This window comes from Parasteatoda tepidariorum, chromosome 11, assembly GCF_982258835.1.
Source record: "Parasteatoda tepidariorum strain Cologne lab strain chromosome 11, Ptep-v5.0, whole genome shotgun sequence".
Taxonomy (NCBI): Eukaryota; Metazoa; Arthropoda; class Arachnida; order Araneae; family Theridiidae; genus Parasteatoda; species Parasteatoda tepidariorum.
The window spans coordinates 74,398,284-74,422,574 of NC_141765.1; the positions used below are offsets into that span (position 1 = coordinate 74,398,284).

The 24,291-nt window shown below is 28.7% G+C and overlaps 2 protein-coding genes across 9 annotated transcripts in view; one reads left to right on the forward strand and one right to left on the reverse strand.

The window, feature by feature from the left end:
* Fim (plastin-2 fimbrin) overlaps window positions 1-17,250 on the reverse strand; it is a 36,711-nt gene extending 19,461 nt beyond the window's left edge. Inside the window, exons 1-7 of one of the 3 annotated variants that reach the window (XR_006224664.3) lie at window positions 16,937-17,244; window positions 13,886-14,053; window positions 10,173-10,339; window positions 8,229-8,324; window positions 3,787-3,994; window positions 3,479-3,664; window positions 1,255-1,329 (exon numbers count right to left, since the gene is read on the reverse strand). Coding sequence is in view for 2 of the 3 variants with exons in the window: in XM_043038874.3 (XP_042894808.1) it covers window positions 1,255-1,329; window positions 3,479-3,664; window positions 3,787-3,994; window positions 8,229-8,324; window positions 10,173-10,339; window positions 13,886-14,053; window positions 16,937-17,005 (969 nt within the window). In the remaining variant the exon portion in view is untranslated. Of the gene's footprint in view, window positions 1-1,254; window positions 1,330-3,478; window positions 3,665-3,786; window positions 3,995-8,228; window positions 8,325-10,172; window positions 10,340-13,885; window positions 14,054-16,782; window positions 16,822-16,936 lie in introns of those variants that run through there. The other 2 variants (XM_043038874.3, XM_071187684.2) reach the window with 2 other exon arrangements.
* A 2,636-nt stretch (window positions 17,251-19,886) lies between these two features.
* Window positions 19,887-24,291, forward strand: part of LOC107436389 (ADP-sugar pyrophosphatase) — a 50,536-nt gene continuing 46,131 nt past the window's right edge. For 2 of the 6 annotated variants that reach the window (XM_016048091.5, XM_016048097.4), the window contains exon 1: window positions 19,887-20,611. The gene's annotated coding sequence lies outside the window, so the exon portion shown is untranslated. Of the gene's footprint in view, window positions 20,612-20,662; window positions 20,744-24,291 lie in introns of those variants that run through there. The other 4 variants (XM_071187688.2, XM_087155327.1, XM_016048093.4 and 1 more) reach the window with 4 other exon arrangements.

The following is a 24,291-nucleotide window of genomic DNA, read 5'->3' on the forward strand; positions in this document are numbered from 1 at the left end:
TCAATGTCTACCTACTATGAGTACAGTCGAAATAAATTTTAAACAGCCTACGAAATGGGGTAAGTACTGGAGAAAATTGTTGATTGTGGTAATTTTTGACTATCAGGAATTGGTCTCGAGCAACAGAATAATATGATTGAATATGAGGAATATAATGATTGTGTCTACATATCTCTTCTTAATTTTGCGCATGATTTTGCATGCTGATCATTATTGATTTATTGATTACTTAATTTCATTTTAAAAAGAAAAACTAGAATTTAGCAAGTAACAATAAACTGAAAAAGTTGCCTAAGCACAAAATAATATTTATTTTCAACGAGACTTCTCCTTGAATTTTTTTTACTCATGCAGTGACTGATTCAGATACACAAATTAATGCGAACCAGAAACAAAAAAAAGTATGATAAAGCTGCTTAAGGGTAAGACTTTATTGTCTTTTTTAATTACTGATTCGTAAAAGAACATCAACTCTTCCTTGATGTATATAAGCTGCTTTCTCAAGTTTTTCATTTTCACCAATTCTCACTACCCCCCCCCCCCCCCCCCGTGCCTTTGCATTTGATACCAAGCAAGGGATTTTATCGGGTTGTTTACAGATTATTAGTCACTAAGTTACTTAGCTGGTTCTTCAATTCTCTGAATACTCAAACAATGTCACTTAGCTGGTTCTTCCACTGAGCATCTTCGGAATTAATTGATTCAACAATATAAATGATTATATAGTTAAATAAAGCCAAAATAAGAACTTTCCCACGGTCTGGTTCTTCCTATAAGCTCTCTATACATTAGTCTAATGTTTCAAGAGTTTATGAATGCCATTGAAGATGTCAAGGGGCAGAATGACCATAGTTTTAACATTTTCTTTCTATTTTGTACAGATTATCTGTTGGCTAAATTTTTTATGCTTTTTTTTTATTTTTGACCACAATTATTATCATTTACCACTATTTATGCTAAATTTCTTTTCATGAATAATGAAAATTATTAATATAATTCTGCACATTAAGAATAGCTGTGAATGAAATCTGCATAATATTTTATCTTTTACAGATCAAAATGTCTCCTATTTATGGAAAAAAATACTTTTACTACACTAATGTTTCTTAAGTATCTTGTTTAAATTTCATGAGAAAAAACAAACAATTATTTATTGAAAAAACATGATACAAATATCACTAAGCTTAAATTATACAACGAATTTGGTCATCATACAAACAACATAACTACCATCATGATTAAATAAGCACTTACCGTCATTGGTTCCAGTGTAACACCAGAATCTAATGGAGCAATTTGTTTCAACAGCTGTGTGTAAATTTCAGAGTCCTACAATAGATTTAATAATTTATCATCAAAATTAAAGACTCAATTTTATGAAATTTAAAATTAATATAATTTCAATAAGCAACAATTATTTTTTTAAAATTTGAGGCAGTCATTGGTTCCCACATCTTTTAATATTTAGTATTTTCCCACTACTTTAGTAGGATTTACAATAGAATCTTTGTAAGCTGAGCGAGTTAAAAAGTGACTCCATAAATTTGAAATGCAAGCTTGTCACAGTAACATAGCATAAAAAATATCAAATTTAGAAAAAACAATTGATAATGGCTGAAAAAAACCAGGAAAAGATGTGAATTTATGGAGGATCCGTCGCGAATCGAATGTGTTAAAAAGTGATGCCTCAAATTCAATCGCACATCATAATAACTTATAAAAAAAAATAGGATTTGAAACACCATGTAGAAATGGACGAAAATATGATAATAAACAACTTAAAAACGACGCATTCAACAATGTGAAATTATGATGGAATCATCAGGAATCTTACTCATCAAAAAGTGATAACCCTAATTTGAAATTCACATGGTAATAACGTCATATTTAAAATATCTGAATCTGAAAAATTATGTGAAAGGGGGAAAAAATGTAAATAACTTGTAAAAACTCTAGTTCGAGATTTGCACGTCATAATAACATAGTATTTAAATATCATAATTTGAAAAACAAAGAAAAAATTTATAAATAGCTACTGAAAATCTATTATAATGAAAAATTACAATGGAATCATCACAAATTGAATGCTTCAAAAAGTGATTACTCAAATTCGAAAATAGCACATTTTAATAACATGGCATAAAAAATATCGAAATTTAAATACCATGCGAAAGGGGTTGAAAACAATAAATAGTTTTTGAAAAAACTATCACCAAGAGATGAGAAATTATGATGGAATCGCCGCAAATTGAAAGCTTAAAAAAATTAGCTGAAATTCAAAATCTGCATGCAATAACATATTAAAAAATGAAATAACATTCTAAATTTGAAAAACCATAGGGAAACAACCAAAAAACAATGAATTATTGCTGTAAAACTGATCGTAACTTCGCGATAATTGGGAAGAAATATGGGAGAAAACTTGATTGTGTAATTTTAAGTGAAGCACAGTTCATGGATTGGAGAATTCGGTGATCGCTTGTTTTAAAAAAATTTCCCGTTTTATCAAGATATTTGAGAAAATCCATGATATTTCCAGAATTAATAAATTTCCTAATAATTCCTGGTTTTGCCGATTTTGCCTTTCACTGGACACCTTATGAAAATATTTTAATCAAATTTATGTAACTCAAATAAAGGTCAATGGTAAAAAAACAGGACACATACTAGGATATAAACATTTCTCCTTATTAAAATTTTTAGGAATCAAGTGGGAAGCAAATTTATCATGAACTTATGTTAATTTGAAGTGTTAAGGAAATATTGATTTCAAGATTGTCTTATTGTATAAGATGATATTTCTGAAAGTAATAGTTTTTATAATTTAATGCACAAAATGTAAGGTAATTTTTTAATGTTTTTTTTCCTTTAAAACTCATATTTTGTGATTTGCTTTACACTTCCCAAGTATATTTTGTTGAAATAACATTTTTGATGAGCTGTTTATAATTTTAATTAAAAATGTAAGCAGGGAATGAGGGTTTGAATCCATACAAAATAAAATCAATGTTTGTATTTATGTCAATTTCAACAATTTCCAATTCATACTTTTCAAATTCATATTATCTTTTTTCTAGACAACATATAGTAAATTAATAATAAAAAATTAATCATAAAAAGTTTTTGTTGCAATAAAAATACGCAAAAGAAATCAATTGGCTATTTAACATAGTTGAAATAGTAAAAGTAATTTTTTATTGAAAAACTCAATTGAATTAAGCTAAATAAAAATTTTTTTATTGAAAATCGAAATTAAAACTATAATTTTGAAAGAGGCTCTTCAAGTTTCAAAAGCAGTGTAAACTTAATTTACTTGTGAAAAACAAAGTGCAGTATAAATTATTACTCCACATAATTATTTGAGTAGAGTTAGAAAATAGGCTTTACTTTGTTAAGAAACCATTAAAAGAGTTGAAGTGTACTAACACTATCTATTTCACATACCAGTTTTCATCAAGTTTACAAATAAAGTAGTTACCTTAATATCTGTTGTAAAATTAGTAATTCTTCTTTGAGATCCAGCCCGCTCTAAATGATAATTTACCCATCTTAGAAGGATATTTTCAGGGGATAATTTCATAAGATCAGACATATCTTCACCACTACTAACTAACTGGACCAGTCCAGGGCAATGTTCTAAAGATATCTGGTTGAAGAGCCCAATCTGAAATGTAGAAAACAAAACAATTAGTTAGGGAGAAATTATAATGAATATTGCTAGTATAATTTGATGAATTAAGTTGCAATGAAAGCTCAAGAATACAAAAATAAAAATAATATACATACTCTAATAATTTGCCACAGTAATCCCAGCACCAAATGAGGTTTCCCTTTGGCTAAATCATGGGCATCAATATTTATAACATTGCAGCCAATAGCTTGAGAAGAATTTAAAGCTAAAGTTAAATTTTCGTGCTTTGTGTATAATGTTAAGTTTTTTTTGTTGATTACCCTTTCATCAATAGTGTCTGGACAAGAATGATTGATGATTTTGCTGTAAGAGAAGAAATAATTTACTAAGTAGTTATTAAAGAGAATTATTACAAAATAATTGTAGAAAAACTATAAATTAAGTTAACCCAAAGAAGGAACTAATTGTAAATTGCCTACGCCTTTTAAAATTTAAAGTTTTTCATATGTTTTGATATTCTGATACAGTGGAAAGTCCCACTTCCAAAATTGCCAGGGCTTTGGTAAGTATGGAAAACATATTTTTCCAAAGAGTGCATCTTTAAGATAAACAAAGATCAACCATACTTCATTCAACAGAAAAAATAAATAAACGATAACTAATATCAATTTCATTTAACTTTTCTTACAGGTTAATTTTGATTTCATCTTGCTATAAAAAAGATATTCCTTTTGTGATGGCAAATCCAAGGAACAGCTGTGAAATGTAAAATGCAATGCTTAGTTTCTCTTCTTGCGTTTCTTGAAGATTATTTTTAGGAGGACTTTTGTTATTTTGCCGTCCCCCTGCATTTTATTTTATCGGTATTTAACGTTTCTTGCATATTATTTTCAGTGGGACTTCTGATACTTAGCAATTGATGCACATGATTTTGTCACTTTTTTTTGTCTGTCAGGTTTCAACATCTCTTGTAAATTAACCCACTGGCGGTTAAGGAAATGGGCAAAATTGGGAGAATGTTTCTCCCCTACACACAGTTCCCCTATCAGTTAACATGGGAAAACCGGTTTTGCTATGCAGAGAAGACTGCAGGTTAAAATGCGACTTTTTACGTGCAGAACCGTCAGTGGGTTAATTTTAGTAGGCGTACGGTTACTTTTCGAACGCTCTGCAATTGCTGTTATTTTGATTCATTTTTATCTTGAATTTTTGATCTGAACTAAATATAATAGAGAAAAGAAATTATGAATAAATAAAATATTCATTGTTTTTTTATCTCATAATTTTTGTTTCATTTTAAGCAATAGAGTTTAGCAGCGGTATTTTTTATCTAAGTAATTTTCACTTTTTAATAAAAATTTAGATTTTTCTTAATATTTATTTAATGCATGTAAATATAACAATTTCACTGAATTTGACTATATTTAAACTAATCAATCTTCGGCCGTTTTTAATTATAAAAAATTTTAAAAAAAGCCTACATTAATTTTAATCTTAATTTTTCGAAAATGTTTTTTTTTTTAACATTTGGTATTTAACTTATGTGTATTTTGTTAGTTTTTCTAGTCATTTTCTCTTAATTTTTTTGAGAATTTTTCAGTACATATAAGTTATTTTAGCATTATTTTGACACTTTAAAAGTAGTTTTTTTAAAATAATTTAACAATAGTACAGTAAAGCACCACTTCCACATCGGCAGAACATGCACCACATCATGATATCCCATCAGATTCTTGTACAGTGTGAAGAAGGCAAAATGGGTTCATGGCTTTATTTGCCAAATTCAGCATCTTCTTTCTATCAGCGCAAAACAAGATATAGCATGTTATATACGCCCATATAACCTTCTTTCAGCCCTCAAGATCTCAAGTGTCATCATTCACTGCAAATGATTTATACGTCCATATTGGGAGAGAAATGAGAAACTTCCTCACACTCATCTGACTCATTACTCCTATCTCATCTGACATGGTTTGTGCTGAAATCGTTAGGGAAGAACCTTGGTTGAAGTTTATTGTCAGTTCAAGTACAGTAGTCTTTTTCTAGGCATGCTATTCATTGGAGATGATATTGATCATGGCCTTGGTAACTTGTTTTTGAGCTCCATTCCTGTCTTCTAGACAATGGTTTGGGATTCTGTTTCTAATTTTTGAGAAATTTTGATATGGCTGCATTTGATAACCCAGTTAGTTCTACTGTCTTTACAATAGTGACAGCTAAATGAGTATCAACAGTAAGCCTTATTTCAAATGGTAAAATATATGTTGTTTTTTCTATTCTACAGCATTTAGAAAGAAATGTACCCACACCTTACTCATACCAGAATTCTGATGACATTTCACCCATGTCATTAACAAGATTAGAATATTTTGTTGCTAGTGAGCATCTAATAGAAAATCTCATAGGTTTTTAATTCATTAACCAGGGAGTGTATTTTTTTAATACATTCATAATAGGGTTAAATGTATATCAATTACTTAATATTCTACATTATTATAATAATTCTAGACACAGAAAAATGCTCAACTAAGTTAATGAAGTAATAAGTATAGCTTGTATATCATAAACACAAATTGGGTGTATTTCCTTTCAATACAGAGGTTTCATACAATTTTGTAAAATATTAATGAATAAAATAAAATGAAACACTTAGTTGAGGCAGTTTGACAATGAAATCACATGGCTATTGTACACTAATGTAAATCATTAAAAAAAAATTCTTTATCAATTAATATTTTTTTCCAACTTATTTATTTGTTCAGTAGAGAACCATTTATCCGGTATACAGATAACCGGGAAAAATTTTGATCGGTTTTCCCACCATTTTAAACTAGAACGATTATAAAAAAAAGCGGAAATGAACTCATCCTTGAAGTTGAGTAGAGGAAAATGTAAGGAAGGGGAGAATTTTTTTCCCCGTTTACCCAGAGAAACGTCATTTTCTCCGTGACCTTGAAGGCAGGGAAGGGAGGAATGTTTTATTTTCTCCTTTAGGCCGTCAATCAAGCTCAAGGGTGTGGCATGCTGATTTCGTTTTCTGTTTAATTTACGAGGGGGGTGGGGAAAATGCGTTGCATGCATATTAGTGAACAGAAGATGAAAGAGAAAAATATATTTATCTATTTGACATCGATTAATAAAAATAAAATCTTTTTCTTCTGAATAAATTCAAGTGGGTGGCTGTATCATTTGCAAGTTTTTATTGATGTGGAATCACATCTGCTGTAATTAAATATCGTGTTTTTATCAACAAAAAAAAATAAAAGAATTGTTTATTAATTTAAACATAGGATTATTTTATGAAGCAGATTACAGTTTTGTTTTTCTGATTCGACTACATTTTTCTTTTCACGATAAATTTCGCACTCAATAAATTAATTCTTTTTATTCATAAATTTTATCATTAGGTTTTTTTTAAAAATTCCGTTGATCTTGCCTTGTTCCGGGTTTCAATATTTATGCTAGTGCCTTTTTTAACTATCGTTTCGGTTCGATTATTTTCAAGTGTTTTTATTTAGATTAATAAATTTTCCTTTTATTTTATCATTTACCCCATATAATTAGGTATGAAATATATTGCTTTATTTAACCATTAGTTAATTTAGGAATTGTAATTATTTTTAAAAAATAAATACGAGAATTTTGTATTTTTTAATCTTGTTTTTCTTGTCTAAACTTGAAATTTTTTTTATTCTTTTAAATGTTATTTTTCTACCATTTTTTTTTTCTTTTTAAAGTTAGGAGTACCTTTCTTTTTTCTCTTACTTTATACATTACACTTTTTCCTTGTAATTCGAGTTCGATAAAACATTGAATCCAGAAAACCGGGAAATTCAGACATCCGGGATAGCGATGGTCCCGAGCATCCCGTATAATTGGTTCTCTACTATATTTAAATAAAAAATTATTCTTTCGATATTAAGGAGAAGATTAAGATAATTTTGAGTATCAAATTATAATGCAGTTTTTCCTTGATGTAGATAATTGATCAGACCTAATTAAAAGCTTTGATTGTTTAAATACTTCTTGTTTCAAAATTCTTAATTTTGTTCAATGGATAGAATAACTATTAATGTGAATATTAATAGAGGAATAAAGATTCATTTCGTAAAATAGGGACTCAGAAAAAGTTCTGAGTTTCACTGACGCACAATAGCTATCTCACAACCAATTTGCAATATCATTCTTGGAAAGTGTAAAATCTAGTAGGTGTCAAAAGGAAAACAAAAAATAATACACTTTTAGGATCATAAATATATTTAATTGAGGAAAAAACGCAAATAATATTAATACCAATTCAGAGTATCATTCTTGGAATGTGTTAAAGCTGGTTGGAGTCAAAAATAAAGACAAGATATAATACACATTGATGGTCACAAATATATTCACATTGATGACCACAAATATGATTGATAACAAAAAAAAAAAAAAACCAAAGTAATATCAAAATTGAATAAATCACTAGTGAGGAAGGTGGGTAACAAAAATATTTCAATATTTGAATAGAAATAACTTGATCAAAACCAATTTAGAACTCATATTTTTAAACAAATTTCCAGCTATAATTTATTATCATAGATTAAAAAATTAAGCTTACCACAAAAGTATACCATCTTTCAATTTATCATATAATGCTTTGCCTTCACTATCAATTGGCAATAAATGTTTCAAATCAGGATCTCTTCCTAGATTTCTAAAAAAGGAAAAAAATCATAATTCAAAAAAATATTGAATAAAAAATTGCACATTAGTTAACAAAACAAACTAAGTGTTGATTGAACTGAGTTTTATAAGAAAATAAAGCACTAATCCAAAGATGCAATTTAGTTTCCTAAGAATTTAATTGAAAACACGAAGACAAAACACATAGACGTAAAATATCAGTATATTAAAAATATGCTGGAAGAAAATCTGTTTACATTATAGAAAAATTTTAACATTAATAGAAACTAAAACATGAAAAAATTCTGTAACATTAATAGAAACTAAAACATGGCCAACAATACCAATATTTTTTTTAGTATTTTATTGATTAAGTTTAAAATGGGCCGAATGGAAGGATTTAATTTTTAAGTTCTAAACATTAACTTTAGTCTTTTACACATAAGAAAGTTGATCAGGCAAATGCATGAAACCAATGGGAGATATGTCAGTCTCAAGCATTTTAAAACACAAAATTTTTTTCTTTTTCAGTTCAAAGAGCAGCAGGCAGTAGTTACTCTGAGTATGGTTATGTGAGGGTATTGCTGATCTCGAGAATGTGTAATTTGCTGCACAAGCTTGCACATGTTAGATAAATAGAATATGATTTTAATTTTTAGTTTTATTTAAAAGTAAAATAAATGTTAGTTCAAGTTATTCTGTCTTGATTTCAATGCACAACTCTGCAACATGGTAAAAAAAAACCACACTGCAGATCTATAGCTGCCAACCTTAAGAATAAAAAATATACACTATTTGTAACAAAATTATATGCACCAATTACGAGAGTAAGACAAAAATTTAATTATTACAAAATAATACACACTATCTTTTGTGGGAAATTTATAATATTACTATTTAATAATTAGGAATACCGGTATAATAGTTTAAAAACAACCATTACCTATTACAGTAGGGAACCGATTATCCGGAACGATCGGGACTATCGCTATTCCGGATAACTGATTTTTCCGGTTTTCTGAATCGCTACAAAAAGCCGTTTTTTTTATTGTTAAACCCAACTGAAAAAAAAAAATATTTGAAAATAATCTTAAAAAGTAGAAAAAACGAAGTAATACAATAATGATTACTTCCAAAATGATGGTAAGATAAAACATCTTTCAAAAAAGAAAGAAAAATCTTATGAGGGAAAAAAAAATTTTTTTTTTTTAAAAATGGCGGGAAAATTTATCGAATTTTGTTCCGGTTTTATGGCTTTCCAGTTTTCTGATTTCCGGATAATGGGTTCTGTACTGTAATATATAATCATTCTTCTCCAAATTATAAAACACAGGTAAATATTGAACTACATCATAAACAAATATTTCTGATGCAAGTGTTTAAATACAATACATTTTTTAAAAAACAATAATAGCTGTTTAAGATTCAATTTAGTGAAATTTTCAGAAACAACTATCGAAATAGTATTTTAAAATAAAAAGCTACAAAAAATTACTTCTGCACAATAATCACAGTAAGCGCGATTGCGGCGATCAAAACAAGGGATTAATTTAAAAGCAAAAATACTGCAATTTTACGAAAATTCTAATTTTTTATAGAAATATCAAATTATCAGATTTGATTTAAAAATTGGGAACAAATCCGAAAAATTCTGGACAATTGGCAGCTATGCAGATCACCCTACTTTTGTTGCCATGGAGATAAGGATAGAAAAAAAAATGGTGGAAAAAAAGAAACATGATAAAGGAATGAGTTCGTGTGACTTGTTATGGTCTTTTGAAAGCAAATTTTTTTAATCTGCTTTTCTGCGTAGATTTTATTTAAATTTAAAAACATTTACTAAACAACAGACTTTTTATAAAATAGAATGAATACATACGAATTAATCCAATCTGAAAAGGCTACTTGTTCTTCATGTCTCACAGAATGAGTTGTACCTTCGCTTGAAGCTTCTGACATTCCACCTAAATGTTGCAAATTTTCTCGTTTTGATACAGCAGTCTTGAATACATTAGTCACCTCTTTTGATTTTAATTCACTATAAATCTATTTAAACAAAAAATAAATTAAGAAACATAGTTTAAACATTAATTGAATACACAATTTATTAATAGAGGTCAAAATTAAAAAAAAAAAAAATTTAACAATGTATATCCTAAAATTATTTTAGATAATTCAGGGATGAGATTGGCCAAAAGGCAAAAAAGCTGAATTTCCACGCGAGTAAATTTTACCCGTGTGCAATCGTTTAATAATAAATTCCAGACAATTTAAGAAACAAATAAATAACTATATGTTGGCATAAAATTGTGTACTCATTTATTAATATATGAATGATTACATCGATACTTAACATTTAATAAAAAGTAAAACTACCAATTGAAAAAATAAAGCTAAAAAATTACATTTTTCTTCAGTTCACAAACAGGAGACAATTATTACTGGAGAAACTGCTTGGTTTAGCGAGTTAAAACTACTGAGAACATACATTAACATTACACCTTTCTTGTAAAAAATATTGTTACATGATTTATAACGAGTATATCAGTAACATGACTTTTTAAATTATTTAGATAAGAAAATAAACTTTTACCTTTAGAATCATTATGTTCATATTATAATCTAATCCAGCTAGAGACCCGTGAAACATGTCAATAACTATGTAGTAGAAACATAATAACTCCTTAACATACAAAAATTGCTATTTTAGTTTGAAAAATTACATGATAATCAGCAGCTATTTAAATAATTATTTTTCATCTCATATGAATTTTGCATTTTATAGCTTAAGTAACAGTATAAATATTTTTTTTCAATTTTGGTGTTGAGTTTATCAACTCTTTTTCCAAAAAAAAATTTAATAACTTTCTAAGTGATTGCTTTTGTTTGCTACATCTTTTATGTTTGCTATATCTTTCTTTTTATTTTTGTTTAATTTGCTGCAAATACTTCATGTTTTACAAAACAAGCAAAAACATCTTTTAAAAAGGTCAAATTGCTCGTAATGCAGCCTTTGAATGAGCTGAAACAGATTGGTGATTAATTTAGTCGTTAGCCCATCCTCAAATATATTTTGACAAATCCTATTTCTACTTTCTTTACCTGCCTGTGTCACATTCTTCTTTGCAAGGAAAGAATGTAAGTTTCGAATATACCTACATATACTAATAATTGTCGATAGAAAAACAGACAAATTTATAGTAACTAATTAAAGATAAACATACTTCTTACGAGAATCGCGATATTTGATTTCAAAATCGCGTAAATACAAATAGCGATCTTGGATTTTAAAATCGGGTGGATATGAATCACAATAATGGATTTTGAAACCACGTAAATATGAAACTCGATTTTAAGAACAAGAAAATACAAACTGCGTTATAGAATTTTTAAATAGCGTAAATAAAAATCAGAATTCATAATTTTTAGATCGCGTAAATACGAACCACAATGTGTAATTTTTAAATCCCATAAATACGAATCACGATGCATAATTTTTAGATCATGTGAATCCCAAAGCCTTACTTTAAAATCACGTATAAATATGAAAATCCATGTTTGATATTATAACCGCATATATGAATTGCTACATAGGTTTTTAAGAACACATCTATACAAATTGTGATATTGGATTTTTAAATCTTGTAAATAAGAATAACAATGTATGACATTCAAAGCACGTGAATAAGAATCGCAAATTTTAATCACGTAAATACGAAAAGCTATGTTTGATATTAAAATTGCGTGAATAAGAATCAAAATGTTAGCAGAATCTGGGCTTGAGACTTCTAAAAGGCTCGTTTGAAGCAGAAACGTCTTAATTACGAAAACACAAGCTATCTGGCAGGCGGGTAAACATGCCGAAAATATTATCTTCTGTGCGTAAAAGCGGAGAAAATAGCTAAAATTAGTTAAAATGCGGAAGGGTTGGCAGCTATGTAATTTGAATTTTCTTTTTATCTTTGAAAATCGGAAATAAATATAATTATTTATTCCAAGAGCTGAAATTTCTGAAAAAGCGGAATATTTATATTTAAAAAAAAATTTGAACTTTTAGATAATCGGAGTTTCCGATAAAAAGGCTGAAATTCGAGATACAAAAGTAAAAAAAGGGGGGAAATCTCATCCCTGTTACTTGTTTAAGATATTGATTGAGTTATTGTTGTGATATGAACATAATTATTAATGCAAGAAATAATTTTAATGAAAAAAATTATTTTTCTTTAAACAAAGAAAATTTCATTTGCATGAAATTTTCTCATTATTTCAACAACAAAAAATGAAGTAAATGATATTTTACCTCTTCAAATCATAATAGGGTGCAACAAATTTATAATTCCTAACTTAAACAAAAAAGTTAAGTCTACTGTAAATTAGAAATTGCTCGATTTTGTGAAATTAAATGAATTACAAGGAGCTTAATAGCAATATCGAACATAATGATGCTCTTTTGTTAATTCACTCAATCATTGTTTTTTTTTATTTATGCAAGTATATACATCATTATTTTTGAAATATATTGGTTTGGCAAAAACTTTTTATGAGGGAATATTTTAAAGATAGCATTTGCTTCTATTCATGAAATGTTAACTAATTAACAAGAAAGTGCTAAGTGATTCTAATAACTACAGTTAACAAGATAAAAACTAAACTGTTAGAATAGCTTTCCATATGATACGATTTTCATGTACTATACTGCACATTACATTGTACGAGACGCACATTTCCCAGTAAGCACACACCTCACAGCGAGGGAGAGGTCGTAAGCAGGCAATGTAGGTGCGGTAATGACAAAATGCAAGTACAATAATGTCCGTTATTGTTAGATTTGAGTCATTTATAAAAGCCCATAAAATAAAATTATTTGGCCTTTCACACTTAATTTTTTAATTTGCTACGAAAATTAGGTTATAGAAAGATATTAGCGCTAGAGAAGTCTGTCACAGAAAGCCAAAAAAAATTCTGCCACAAGAGCATCAATGCGGGACATGAAATGATCCATTCCTTTAGGACAGTGCAACGAAATTTGTCTGTAATGGGATAAGGCAGCAGAATATCGACTTAAGTGCCTTTACCAACAGCACTGCATCACGAGCAGGGCCTCTCCTGCGCTTGTAGCCATAATCCTCGGATCCTAGAAAACTGTAGTTCGGTCAGATGAGTCAAGATCTCATTTGGTCATAGCTGTGGTCATAGAGTGTGACTCATTTGGTCATAGAGTGTGACACAGACCCCACAAAGCCATGGACTCAAGTTGTCAACAAGGCACCGTGTAATCTGGTGGTGGCTCTATAATGGTATAGGCTGCTTTTTAATGGCTTGGGCTGGGTCCTATGGTCTGATTCCACCAATCATTGACTTGGAATGGTCAAATTTCTGAGATAAGGCAATACTACACAGTTAATTTTTCAACTGACATTTTTATTTTAGTTCAAATTTGTCACATTTACAATCAAATTTCCATATCATTTCCAGCAAATCTAATCTCTTATCATTAATAATTAAATAAGTAGTTTTCAAGTAGATATTTCTTTTTGTAAAAAAATCAACCCCCCCCCCCACCAAACTTACAAGCCAAAAAAATAAACAAACCATTTGAAAATCATCGAAGGACAACTCTCCTTTTCTAATGCCAGTGTGTCCTCTTTCCATGTCATCAATCATTTGGCGAACTTGCCATTGTGGAATCTTAAAGCCAACGATCTCCAAAGCCTGTTTTAATTCACTAACATCTAAGTATCCATTGCCATCTTTATCCAACTGTAAATAAGTGAAAGGGGAAAAATCAGATTTAATATGAAAAAGTGAATAAGCTGATAAATTTTACTCTATGATGTAACACATAATTAAAAATTTGGAAAAATAAATTTGAAGATTAGTATTTTACTTTTATAAGTATTTTTATTTTAATTGAAAAAAAAAAAAAACGGATTTAATCTCACTTTTAAGGTTATAGGCTGAATTAGCCTGAATGGTTTAAACCTCATCTATGCGAATTATGTAACAAAAAACTAAGCCTCTTTGCTCAAATGTAGTTTTGCCAAGATTTAACAACTCTAGAGCAAGAACAAGGTGATCGGATGTATATGCACTGAAACTTTGCCTGGTTAATAAATTTATCCCATCAGATAGAAGGAGTCGCATCTGACACACTCAAAAATGTCTTAAGATGATTTGTTTATTGTAGATAATTGGTTGTGAAAAAAAATGCTAAAACGAAAACTTATGCTGTCAAATCAATGCATCATTAATAAATAAATATTTTTTTATAAAATAGAAATCGGTTCTGTAATAAATATTTGTTTGTAAAAAAAAAATTCTTACTCAAAACATTATATTTTAAACATTGACCCATATTCTCTATAAAATAAAACAATACTTTTAATACTTATCTGACTTATTTCAGATGAAATTTTTAAGAAATAGTGGGTTTGTAAACATAGATTTTTGCATGCTAAATAAGAAATCTGAGTAAGACAGTGCTTGATAAATAAAATAAACCTATTATAAAATTTATGCTTGTTTTTATTATTTAATTTCTCAATCTCTCTTATTTAACTTATGAATCAAAAATTTAAGATGAAATGAGTGTGTTACGAAAACATATGTAATAAATAATTTGGTTTTTTTTTTTCATTTCACAAAAATAAAATGTGTTTAAAATGATTTTTTTATTAATCATGTAAATTTCTTATAGTTAAAATAAGTTATATAAACATGATGAACATTGGTATTTCCAGACAAAAATTTTTGTATGTAAAGATGGTAGGTCTAAAAGTAAAATTGCTCAAAGGAAATTTAATAATAAGTAAGTTTTTCCAAATAAATGTACAAAGTTAAATGTTTATCAGTCTCACATATACATTTTAATTTTAGTTTCTCTCTTGAATACATATCTTTTAAATTATTATCCTATCATGCATGTTCCCTTTAACTGCCTACAATGAACATTGGATGTAAAATCTGCATGATTTCCTCTATAAAAAAAAAGTTAAATATTTTTAAATTTTCCTTTAACAAATTAACCGAGTCAGGATTGTACAATATTTTCATTAATTCTTCACAACTTAAGTTAAACAGTGCTTTATCATTACAAAGTGAATATTTTAGTAATAGTAATTTTGCATATCCTCTGAAAATACCTTTCATACAATTTAAAAGGTATACAAAAGATAAAAAAAAAAAGATGAAAATATTAGAAAACAAAACAAATGCAAAATTTATGTTGTTTGTATTAGAATTATAAATGTTTAATTAAATAGTGTTATTTGTGTAAGAAACACTAGCACTGGACTATGAGACCAGGTATAAATAAAAATTACGATTTTACTTTGGTGATTTTTAGAATCTGATTATTAGTGAGAGAGAAATTGATGTTTTCAAGTACTACAAACATAGAACCTATCCCTGGTGGGTGGTGAATTCAAGCTTACCAAGCTTTAGATAAATAGGTAACAGGTATGTAAAGATAGCTGGTGTACAATACTAACTGAACCATTATGACATTAATCTTGAAATTGAGCACTCTTAACCTTCATGTTCTCTTGGCCAACATCTGGCTGTGTCTAAAAAGTCCTTTTTCTTAATATATAAATTAGACATTACAGTCTAAAATTTTTTTTTCTTATTGAAGATCCTTTAAATACTTTTTTGAAAGTAATAATTAATTAATAGGTAAGCTGAAATTTTTGATGTTTTTATTCAATCTGAGATAATGCCTCAGGATAAGATTTCTGCACTGAGACCTGTGCCAAAATAAACACCTAATTTTTAGCAACAACATGCAATGGCATAGGAAAATTTAAAAAATAAAATACATCTCAGAGGCTCATTTAAAAGATACAACTCATAATCAAGCCCAAAGTAATTAATTATTTTTACGTGGATATTTTCGTAGAGTGATCTGTCGCACCAACTACATTTAAAATTAAAAAAACATGTAGATGCTTGCTTGCGGGTGGCTACGAGTTATACCTTTCGAGTTGGTCCCTTTCTGTGATGTTTTTTTTTAAAGTTTCTTGTGGGCTGCTGCTGCAAAGACTTATTATTATTATTCTGCCACAGGTCAGGATATGGAAATCTCCCCACTTTTTTCTTAAACTTTTTGACAATATCAGAGACCGATATAGAAATATGCCCTACCCAAGCATACTTCTGGCATTGATGTCTTGTTGATTCTGATTTAGAAAAACGTTTCCCAGCCGGATATTGTCGAACAAACAAAATCAAAATCTGATAAGGTTGCTTTTTAAGTACCGCGCCTTTCAAGGAATCCGTTATTGTTTCAAGGGATAATTGTTAAGGGCCAACAAGCAGCAATTATTTCAGTCTAAAGTAAGTAACTATCTAACGTTTCGTAAGACTTCAAGAGATACGAAGAAATAAAAAGGTTTTACTTTTTTAATTTCAAACTCGGTTGAAAACTCAAAACAATTTGTATGTGACTATTATAGAATTAACAGTACTTCGTTACTTGTTGTTCAGATTACCTTAGAAAGTAAAAATTTAAACATTTATAGCTGATTTAAAATCATTATTGACTAGACTTCCTAATGAATAACTACTATCTTCGCATTCAAAAGCTTTAAGTATTTAATACCAATTTATGCGTCTGCCAGATTCAAAAATAAGTATAAAACTTACAGTGTTGAAATGATTGCAGAGATCCTCTAAATTTTCATGAGATAACATAAAACTTCGTCGATTCGCCATCGTCTATTAGCGGCTTAACAACTTTAAGCACCAAATAACATTAGAATGTGTAATAACGTAGATACTTGTGTCTCCACGTACACCAGGTACTTAGAATGCGCATGCGCCAGTGACAAAATTTTGACTCCTCAGCCAGGTGCGAGCTGCGATAAGAGGCCAAATATTGTAAATCTTCATGCGTACTACTAGCTGCTAAACTGATTTTCAACTCCGATCGCGTTCGAATATTCACACTGAGTGACTCCGAAGTGGATTTTGTAGATATTAGCCTAAGATTTGAAAGAAATCAACGTCTGTTTTTTTTGGTGGCAACAGGTGAACGGTTACTAGTTTGGCTATTGCTTGGCTGCCGTAAAAATACACCTATTTGAAAGACTGTAATCATCATCGTTTTTATCGTTATTTCCGGTTAATATATTTGGCAATTTCTATCCCTTACTGGCGACCAAGGAAAATCACCAAATTTGTTGAATATCCTGTTTGACTCATTTATCACTTGTCTGACTCATCACTTGTTTGAGGTATTCTCTTGATTATCTTGTTTGACCACGTAGAAGGAGAGGGGGGTGAATGGAAATGTAGGGAGAAATATTTTAGGAATTCGTAGTTCTTCTGTCCACTGTTCTTGAATATTTTATGCGAGTGTACAGGGTTAGAGTTTAGGTTCTGCTAGGAAGGATTTTTTTAAATCAAAATGTCATTTTCTTAACATTTATTAGGCAATGTTTTCTTTCGTTCATTTTTGTTTATGTATTCAATTCTTTATTTTGATTTATGTCTATTTGTAATATTTATTTTTGTTGTTGTAGTAGTTCATTTACATCGCACTAGAGCTGCACAATGGTCTATTGGCGACAGTCTGGGAAACATCCCTGAGGATGATCCGAAGACATGCCATCACGATTTTGATCCTCTGCTGAGAGGATGGCACCCCCGCTTCGGAAGCCCAACGACCTGCACTCGAAGTCGAGTACTTTGCGGTAGCACAGTTTAACGAGGACCAATACCGCACACCCTCGGTCCCTAGGCAGACTGATCCAAGTGGTCACCCACCCGCACACTGACCGCAGCCAGTGATGCTTGACTTCGGTGATCTGCTGGGAACCGTGTATTAACGATCAGTCCACTGCGGGACTATTTATTTTTGGAGAAAATATGATTGACAATCGAAAGGGCTGGGCTACAGGTGCCGCAGAGCAGAACTCTCTACCTATGGCAACAATTTACAAGCAAGCGAAAACCACGAAAATCTTTTTCAATTTTTGTTGACGGTACTAGGCTTCCATCTAAATGTTCATTACATCAATGAAATTTTTTTAAATTATCAATAATTTTTTTTTTTTTTTTTATCATCCTTGATATATTCAACCTATCATCTTAATGAATGTTGTAAAACGCTCGTCTCATTTTTATACTTTTATGTATTTTTGTTCACAACTCAGATATCAAAGTAACTCGCAATTTAAATACAGGAGTAAAATCTCATTTTAAAAGACTTTTTGGATGAAAATAATTAGTATTTACACTTTGCACAAATGAAAACCTTTTATTAACTGGCTAACAGACGATAATGAGACTCAATCTCAGTGATTATTAACCTTTTTCAATTTATTGATCTTTATATGAAATTTATTGTTTTGGGCAGCTAAACAAAAATATGTTCTTTATTTTATTTTGTTTTTTTTGAAACTACTTAAATTGTGTTTTTTTTTTTATTTCAAGCATTTAAATTTCAGAATGATTTATAAAATAAATTTTTAACTAAACTAGCATATGCTAGTTTTTTTTAAATTTTAAAAATTCCATATTGTAAATCTTTAAAAAATTTAAAAAAAAATGTTTTTAACTTCTGTAAAATTTACGAATTTCAGATGTTTTTCACACAGGGACAAAGATAGAACGTTATTTTAATTTATTTTTTATAACTTCAATTTACGAAAACCAAATAAAAAAAGGACAAATTATATGCAGCAATAAAGAAACAATAATCTTTACTTAAGTTTTGTTTAGACAAATTGCTCACTAGAGGGCGTGGATATAGAGTAGAAAATAGTTACTAGACCTGTGATGTCAAAATTCACTGTAATGTTCGTTTGGTCAAGTGGTTGATCTTTCTGTTTTTATACATATACACTGGACCAAACGGATGTCACGGTGAACTTTGACACCCCAGGTCTAGTAACTATTTTCTACTCTATATTCATGCCCTCTAGTGAGCTGTTTGTCTAAACAAAACTTCATTAAAAAAATTTTATTTATAGTAGCTTTATATAATTTTTTCTTTTTTAATTTGATTTTAATAAACTGAAATGATTAAAATTTTTTAATAACATTCTCTCTTAGTCTCTGCGTCAGAAAGAGCTGAAATTCGCAAATTTTACTGAAGTTAAACACCTTTGCCCCCCGAATTTTTTTTAAAGATTTTCAATTTGCAAATTTCGAAATTTATAAAAAACTAATATATTCTTAAAAATTAATTTCTATTATATAATTCTGAAATTCAAATGCTTGAAATAAAAAAAACAAAAAGCACAATTTATGTACTTACAAAAAAAAATAAATATATAAAATTAAATAAATTAAATAATATTTTTGTAAGCAATCCAATCTGCCCAAAACATTAAATTTCATGTAAAGCACAATAAATTGGAAAATGTTAATTATCACTGATAGATTAATAATCATTATCTTCTGTTAGTATAATATCGTTCAGTTGTTCAATATTGAATTAGGCTGATATTAGAACATTTTTGTGGTTTTCTGCGTGATGTAAATTCTAATTATTTCTAGAGTCCCTTTAGTAGTGATTGATCTTTCTGCCTTTATATCAATCGCGATCGCAACGCTCGAATACGGCGGAGAGGAGATAGATCCATGTCTTGATCACCCACCTTTCCCTCTTCTCGTTTGTATAGGAATGTGTTACGATATTTTCGCCTTTCTTACTATTTTCCATATTTAATTGTCAAAAATAATTTTTTAAAATTCCCACGATGTTCTCTTTTAGAACTAAGCTTAATGTAGTTTTCAGTTCCACACAGTTTCCTAACTTAAAGTTCTTAATCTATTTGAAAATCAAGACAGGATCTAGCATACTTCCTTTTCCTATGACTCTCCGCACTGCAATGGTGAAAGAGTGCGAAGTATTGCCATAGGTAAAGTGCTCTATTCTACGCCACCTGTAGCCCATTTCGATCTCCAATACTTTCAACTACAGTGTGTAACTTTTTTTCCCCTTTGCATTTTCCCTACCAATTCGTGGTTCCCTTTTTTGTTCTATTTACTTTTATGATGCAATTTGAAAGCACGCGCCTACTTTGATCAAAGTTACCTTGATCATGTAAACCCATCTTTTACGGGTATTCAAGACACAGTGCGCTGTTTAATTACGATCAATTTCAGCTTTGTTGAAACTTTTTAGTCTAATTACGAATATTAGAATCGGTGACGAGTTAAAACTTTTGGAAGTTGTTTCCACGCCCCTAAAATAGAGACAGACCTTAAGATTTTTTATTAAAAATAAGTTTTATCTGATAGCAATGTTTATGTGAATACTGGATTGTATATCTTTTCATATGGCTTTACATGTGACCAGTGAATGAACCGGTGAGTGCGCATTTTGATAGCTTTTTTATTATTATTTTTTTAAAACTTTTCTTATCACGTTTGTTTTTTTCTTGCGAAAGTGTTGACTCTTTTAGTTTTCTTTGACTGAACTTTCCTTTCTTTTCTTACGTGGTTAGTGTAAAGTTGAAGTATCCAATTTATTTCAAATTATTACTAACAATATTAATTTTGCAAAAACTCTTTTAATTTCTGAAGATTGTATTTAAATGTTTCGATTTTTGAAAATATTTCGATTTTTGCGAATACTTTATTTTATTAATCTGTCTTTTAACTAGCGATTAGTAATATGTCTTTTAACTAATAAGGGTAATTCCATGGTGTCGTATGTAAAATATGATCTTAAATTTCGTACAAAAACTCTTAAAATAATTAAATTTTAAAAGATTAAATTTTTATATGAAATACTTGGTACATCATAACCTATCAAAAAACAGTTTGTTTTATAAGAACTGGTTATACGTTCAATTTAAACAGATTTAATTGTTGGTGTTGATTGTCAATCACACAAAAGTAAAAAATGATTACTAATTTACAAATTGTCTTAATTCTGTAAATTTGTTTATAGTTTATATGTGACTGAGTTTAGAAGCTGAGTTAGCTGACATTGGAATTCTAGGCAGTTCTTAATGTGTAAAATATGATATATAGTTAACTTGAAGTTTTTTACTTGAACTTTTTTTTACTTTTGTCTGACATAAACTTTTTGGTGTGGGATGTAAATTCTTCAGGTGGGATATAAATTTAAGTTAAAGATAACAATTACAAATACTGAAAATAGATTTAGATTAGAGAAAATAGCTTTAATTTTTATCTTAGTACTATAAACACTTAACTTTTTATCCATCAAATAGCAGCTTTAAATTTAAATTGTTTATTTTTTGGTGGAATAGGTAGACTAATGTGTTTTTATTACATTTTCCCTATTGATAAAGTTGGTTGAGAAATCCTTTATTTTTATTTTTAACTGCATAGCATTCATTAACAGCAATGTAAATACAACTCATATTCAAGCAATATTTCTTTAAAATTACTAATTTTAAAAAACCTGGAGTAAAAAAACAGTCGCTGAATTAAAAAAAGAAAAAAAAATCTGAAAAGTTTCTTTATATTTATATACAATAAAAATACAATTAAAAAAATGTCACTGTACATTAAAAGAAAAAAAATCTTTAAAATCCTGAAAAAATAATTAAAATTTTTTCTATTTTTATAAATAAAATAGGAAATAAAATGCAGATAAGTTTCACAATTTCTCAACACAATTGAAAAGAATTTATTGAAAAATATGTCACTGTACACTAAAAGGAAAAAAAAAAGAATTTTTTTTTATAATATCTGTTTGTACCAATTTTTTCTGCAAGAAAAAAAAACAAAGGAAGGATGTATTTGCGCTGACAAAATGATAGTTTTATTGCTTTATTTATCGCCTATGTAGGATTAAATATTCTTTTTGTACAGTTCTTACAGTCTAATGTTTGTGACGTATCAAAGCAGACAATATTGAACGAGATACCTATTTGTATTCAGTGTCATAGCTAGTAGAGGGAAAGATAGGACATATGTCACCCTTCCAATTTTTTATAATATAATAATAAAAAGAAAATAAAATTCTAAATGAAATTCTTTATCTTTTAAACTCTCCTCTCAGGTCTCATTTGCTAATTGCAGGCCCAATAACTACTCCAAATCTTTAGTGCACATCCTTAAAACTTAAATCGAATGTCAGGAGTCTGTCCAGGGTAAATTTATTATCGTTTAGCAGTACCTTCACATATTCAACTTTAGGAAAAGCAGTATCACAAAATACTTTTAAAAGAGCAAGTTCTCATACAATTTCCGTTCTTATTGCAATTTAAGGAAAAGAGGCACTTTTCTGCCAGCTGTCTTTCACGAAAAGGTAGCATGTGTTTGGACAGATAGTGCGATATTATTAAATTCAAGTTGAAATTTAACTATGGACAGTGATTTTTATGGATTTTTACAATTTGGGTACAATTTTCAGCCAAAGACAGACCTTAAGATTTTACAATAGCAAAATTATTTTTGAATATATGGGGGAAAATATATATAAATTTACCAGTCATAAATAATTTCTATTTGTAGTGACAATTTTTGAAAATATTTTCTTACCTTACCATATTTTTGTGTTGATTTTTTAATATAATTTTTAATTTTCACAAATTATGTCTAAATTTTCACAAAATAGATACCTTTCAAAAAAACTTAGACCCTGAGTGTGTATTGTTATTATAGTTTGTTTTTTAATATTATTTTTTGCAAATTGGCAATACAGTAAGAAACAAACTCTTATCACTCAATCAAAAGCAATAAATATCTAAGTGTAATAAAAAAATACATTAGCAGACTTAGATAAAACTAAAAACTTTCTATGAACACAAAATCTTGATTAAAAACCTTTCTGCATGCATTGTTTAACTCTTGTTACTAGTTTCAACCATTTTGCCCCCACCTCATTTTGGCAAAATTTGAAAATCAAAAATTTTTTTAAAAATATTTTATTTTTTTTTTGTATTTCTTTAATGACTGATACCTCAGGGATGAGTGTTTGATTTTAAAATCGTGTGAATCCGAACGTCAATATTCGATTTTAAAATCACTTTGATCTGAATATCAATGTTTGATTTAAAATTCATGTGAATATGATTGTCGATGTTTGATTTTTAAATTGAGTTAATATGAATTTTGATGTTTGATTTTAAAATCCTGTGAATACTAATCTCTTACATTTGATTTTAAAATAGCTTGAACACAAATCTTGATTACTTTTCATTTTAAATTCGCGTGAATAGGAATCTCAATATTTGGGATACAATACATATGCACGATTTTAAATTAAGTAAATAGGAAACACGAATTCAACACGAAGTAAATAGGATTGAATATTAGTTTTTTTATGTTGTAAACATTTTCTTATTTTTTTTAACAAAAAAGATTATTTAAGCAACAAAAAAATTACATCAAAATTACAAACAGTGGCGAGTTTAAAAATTTATGTTTTCCACCAATTTGTGAATTTCTCTGGCTGCAATAACATTGCATTTAAATTAGGGATGTAATGAGTATTTGGCCCTTTTGTCAAAATTCGTTTGGTCAAATGATCGGCAAAATATTCAGCATAGTATCTTTAAGTAAATTATTACTTTTATTACTTTTTTTTTTGAATATGTATAGACATGATAAAGAATAATATAAAATCATATTTTTAACCATATCATAGTATTGTTTATTATAAGAAATAATTTTTACACGAAATTTGCTAAATTTTAAAATCCATGTTTCTGCAATTTGAAGCATTGAAACTACTTCACTTTATAGTGAATTATAGGTTTTTGCACTTCTGCTTTTTTTTTTTAAAAAGAGGAAAATTATATTCAGAAAAGTCAATTTTGTAATTTTTTCGATGCTTTTCGTTCTAAGAATTTAGAAATATTTTTTCTCATTTCTGCTGTCTTTATTATAACATAGCATTTTTACGGAACGTCTCATACTATTAATTTATTGTCACTTTTTCCCTGTACTGTAATATAGATAACCGGTACCATAGATAACTGTGATTTTCATTCTTAAAATTTTGTTTTGGGAACTAAAAACAATTTTTTTTGGTCTGTTTTTCTTTTTAATTAACTTTTCCTGTTTAT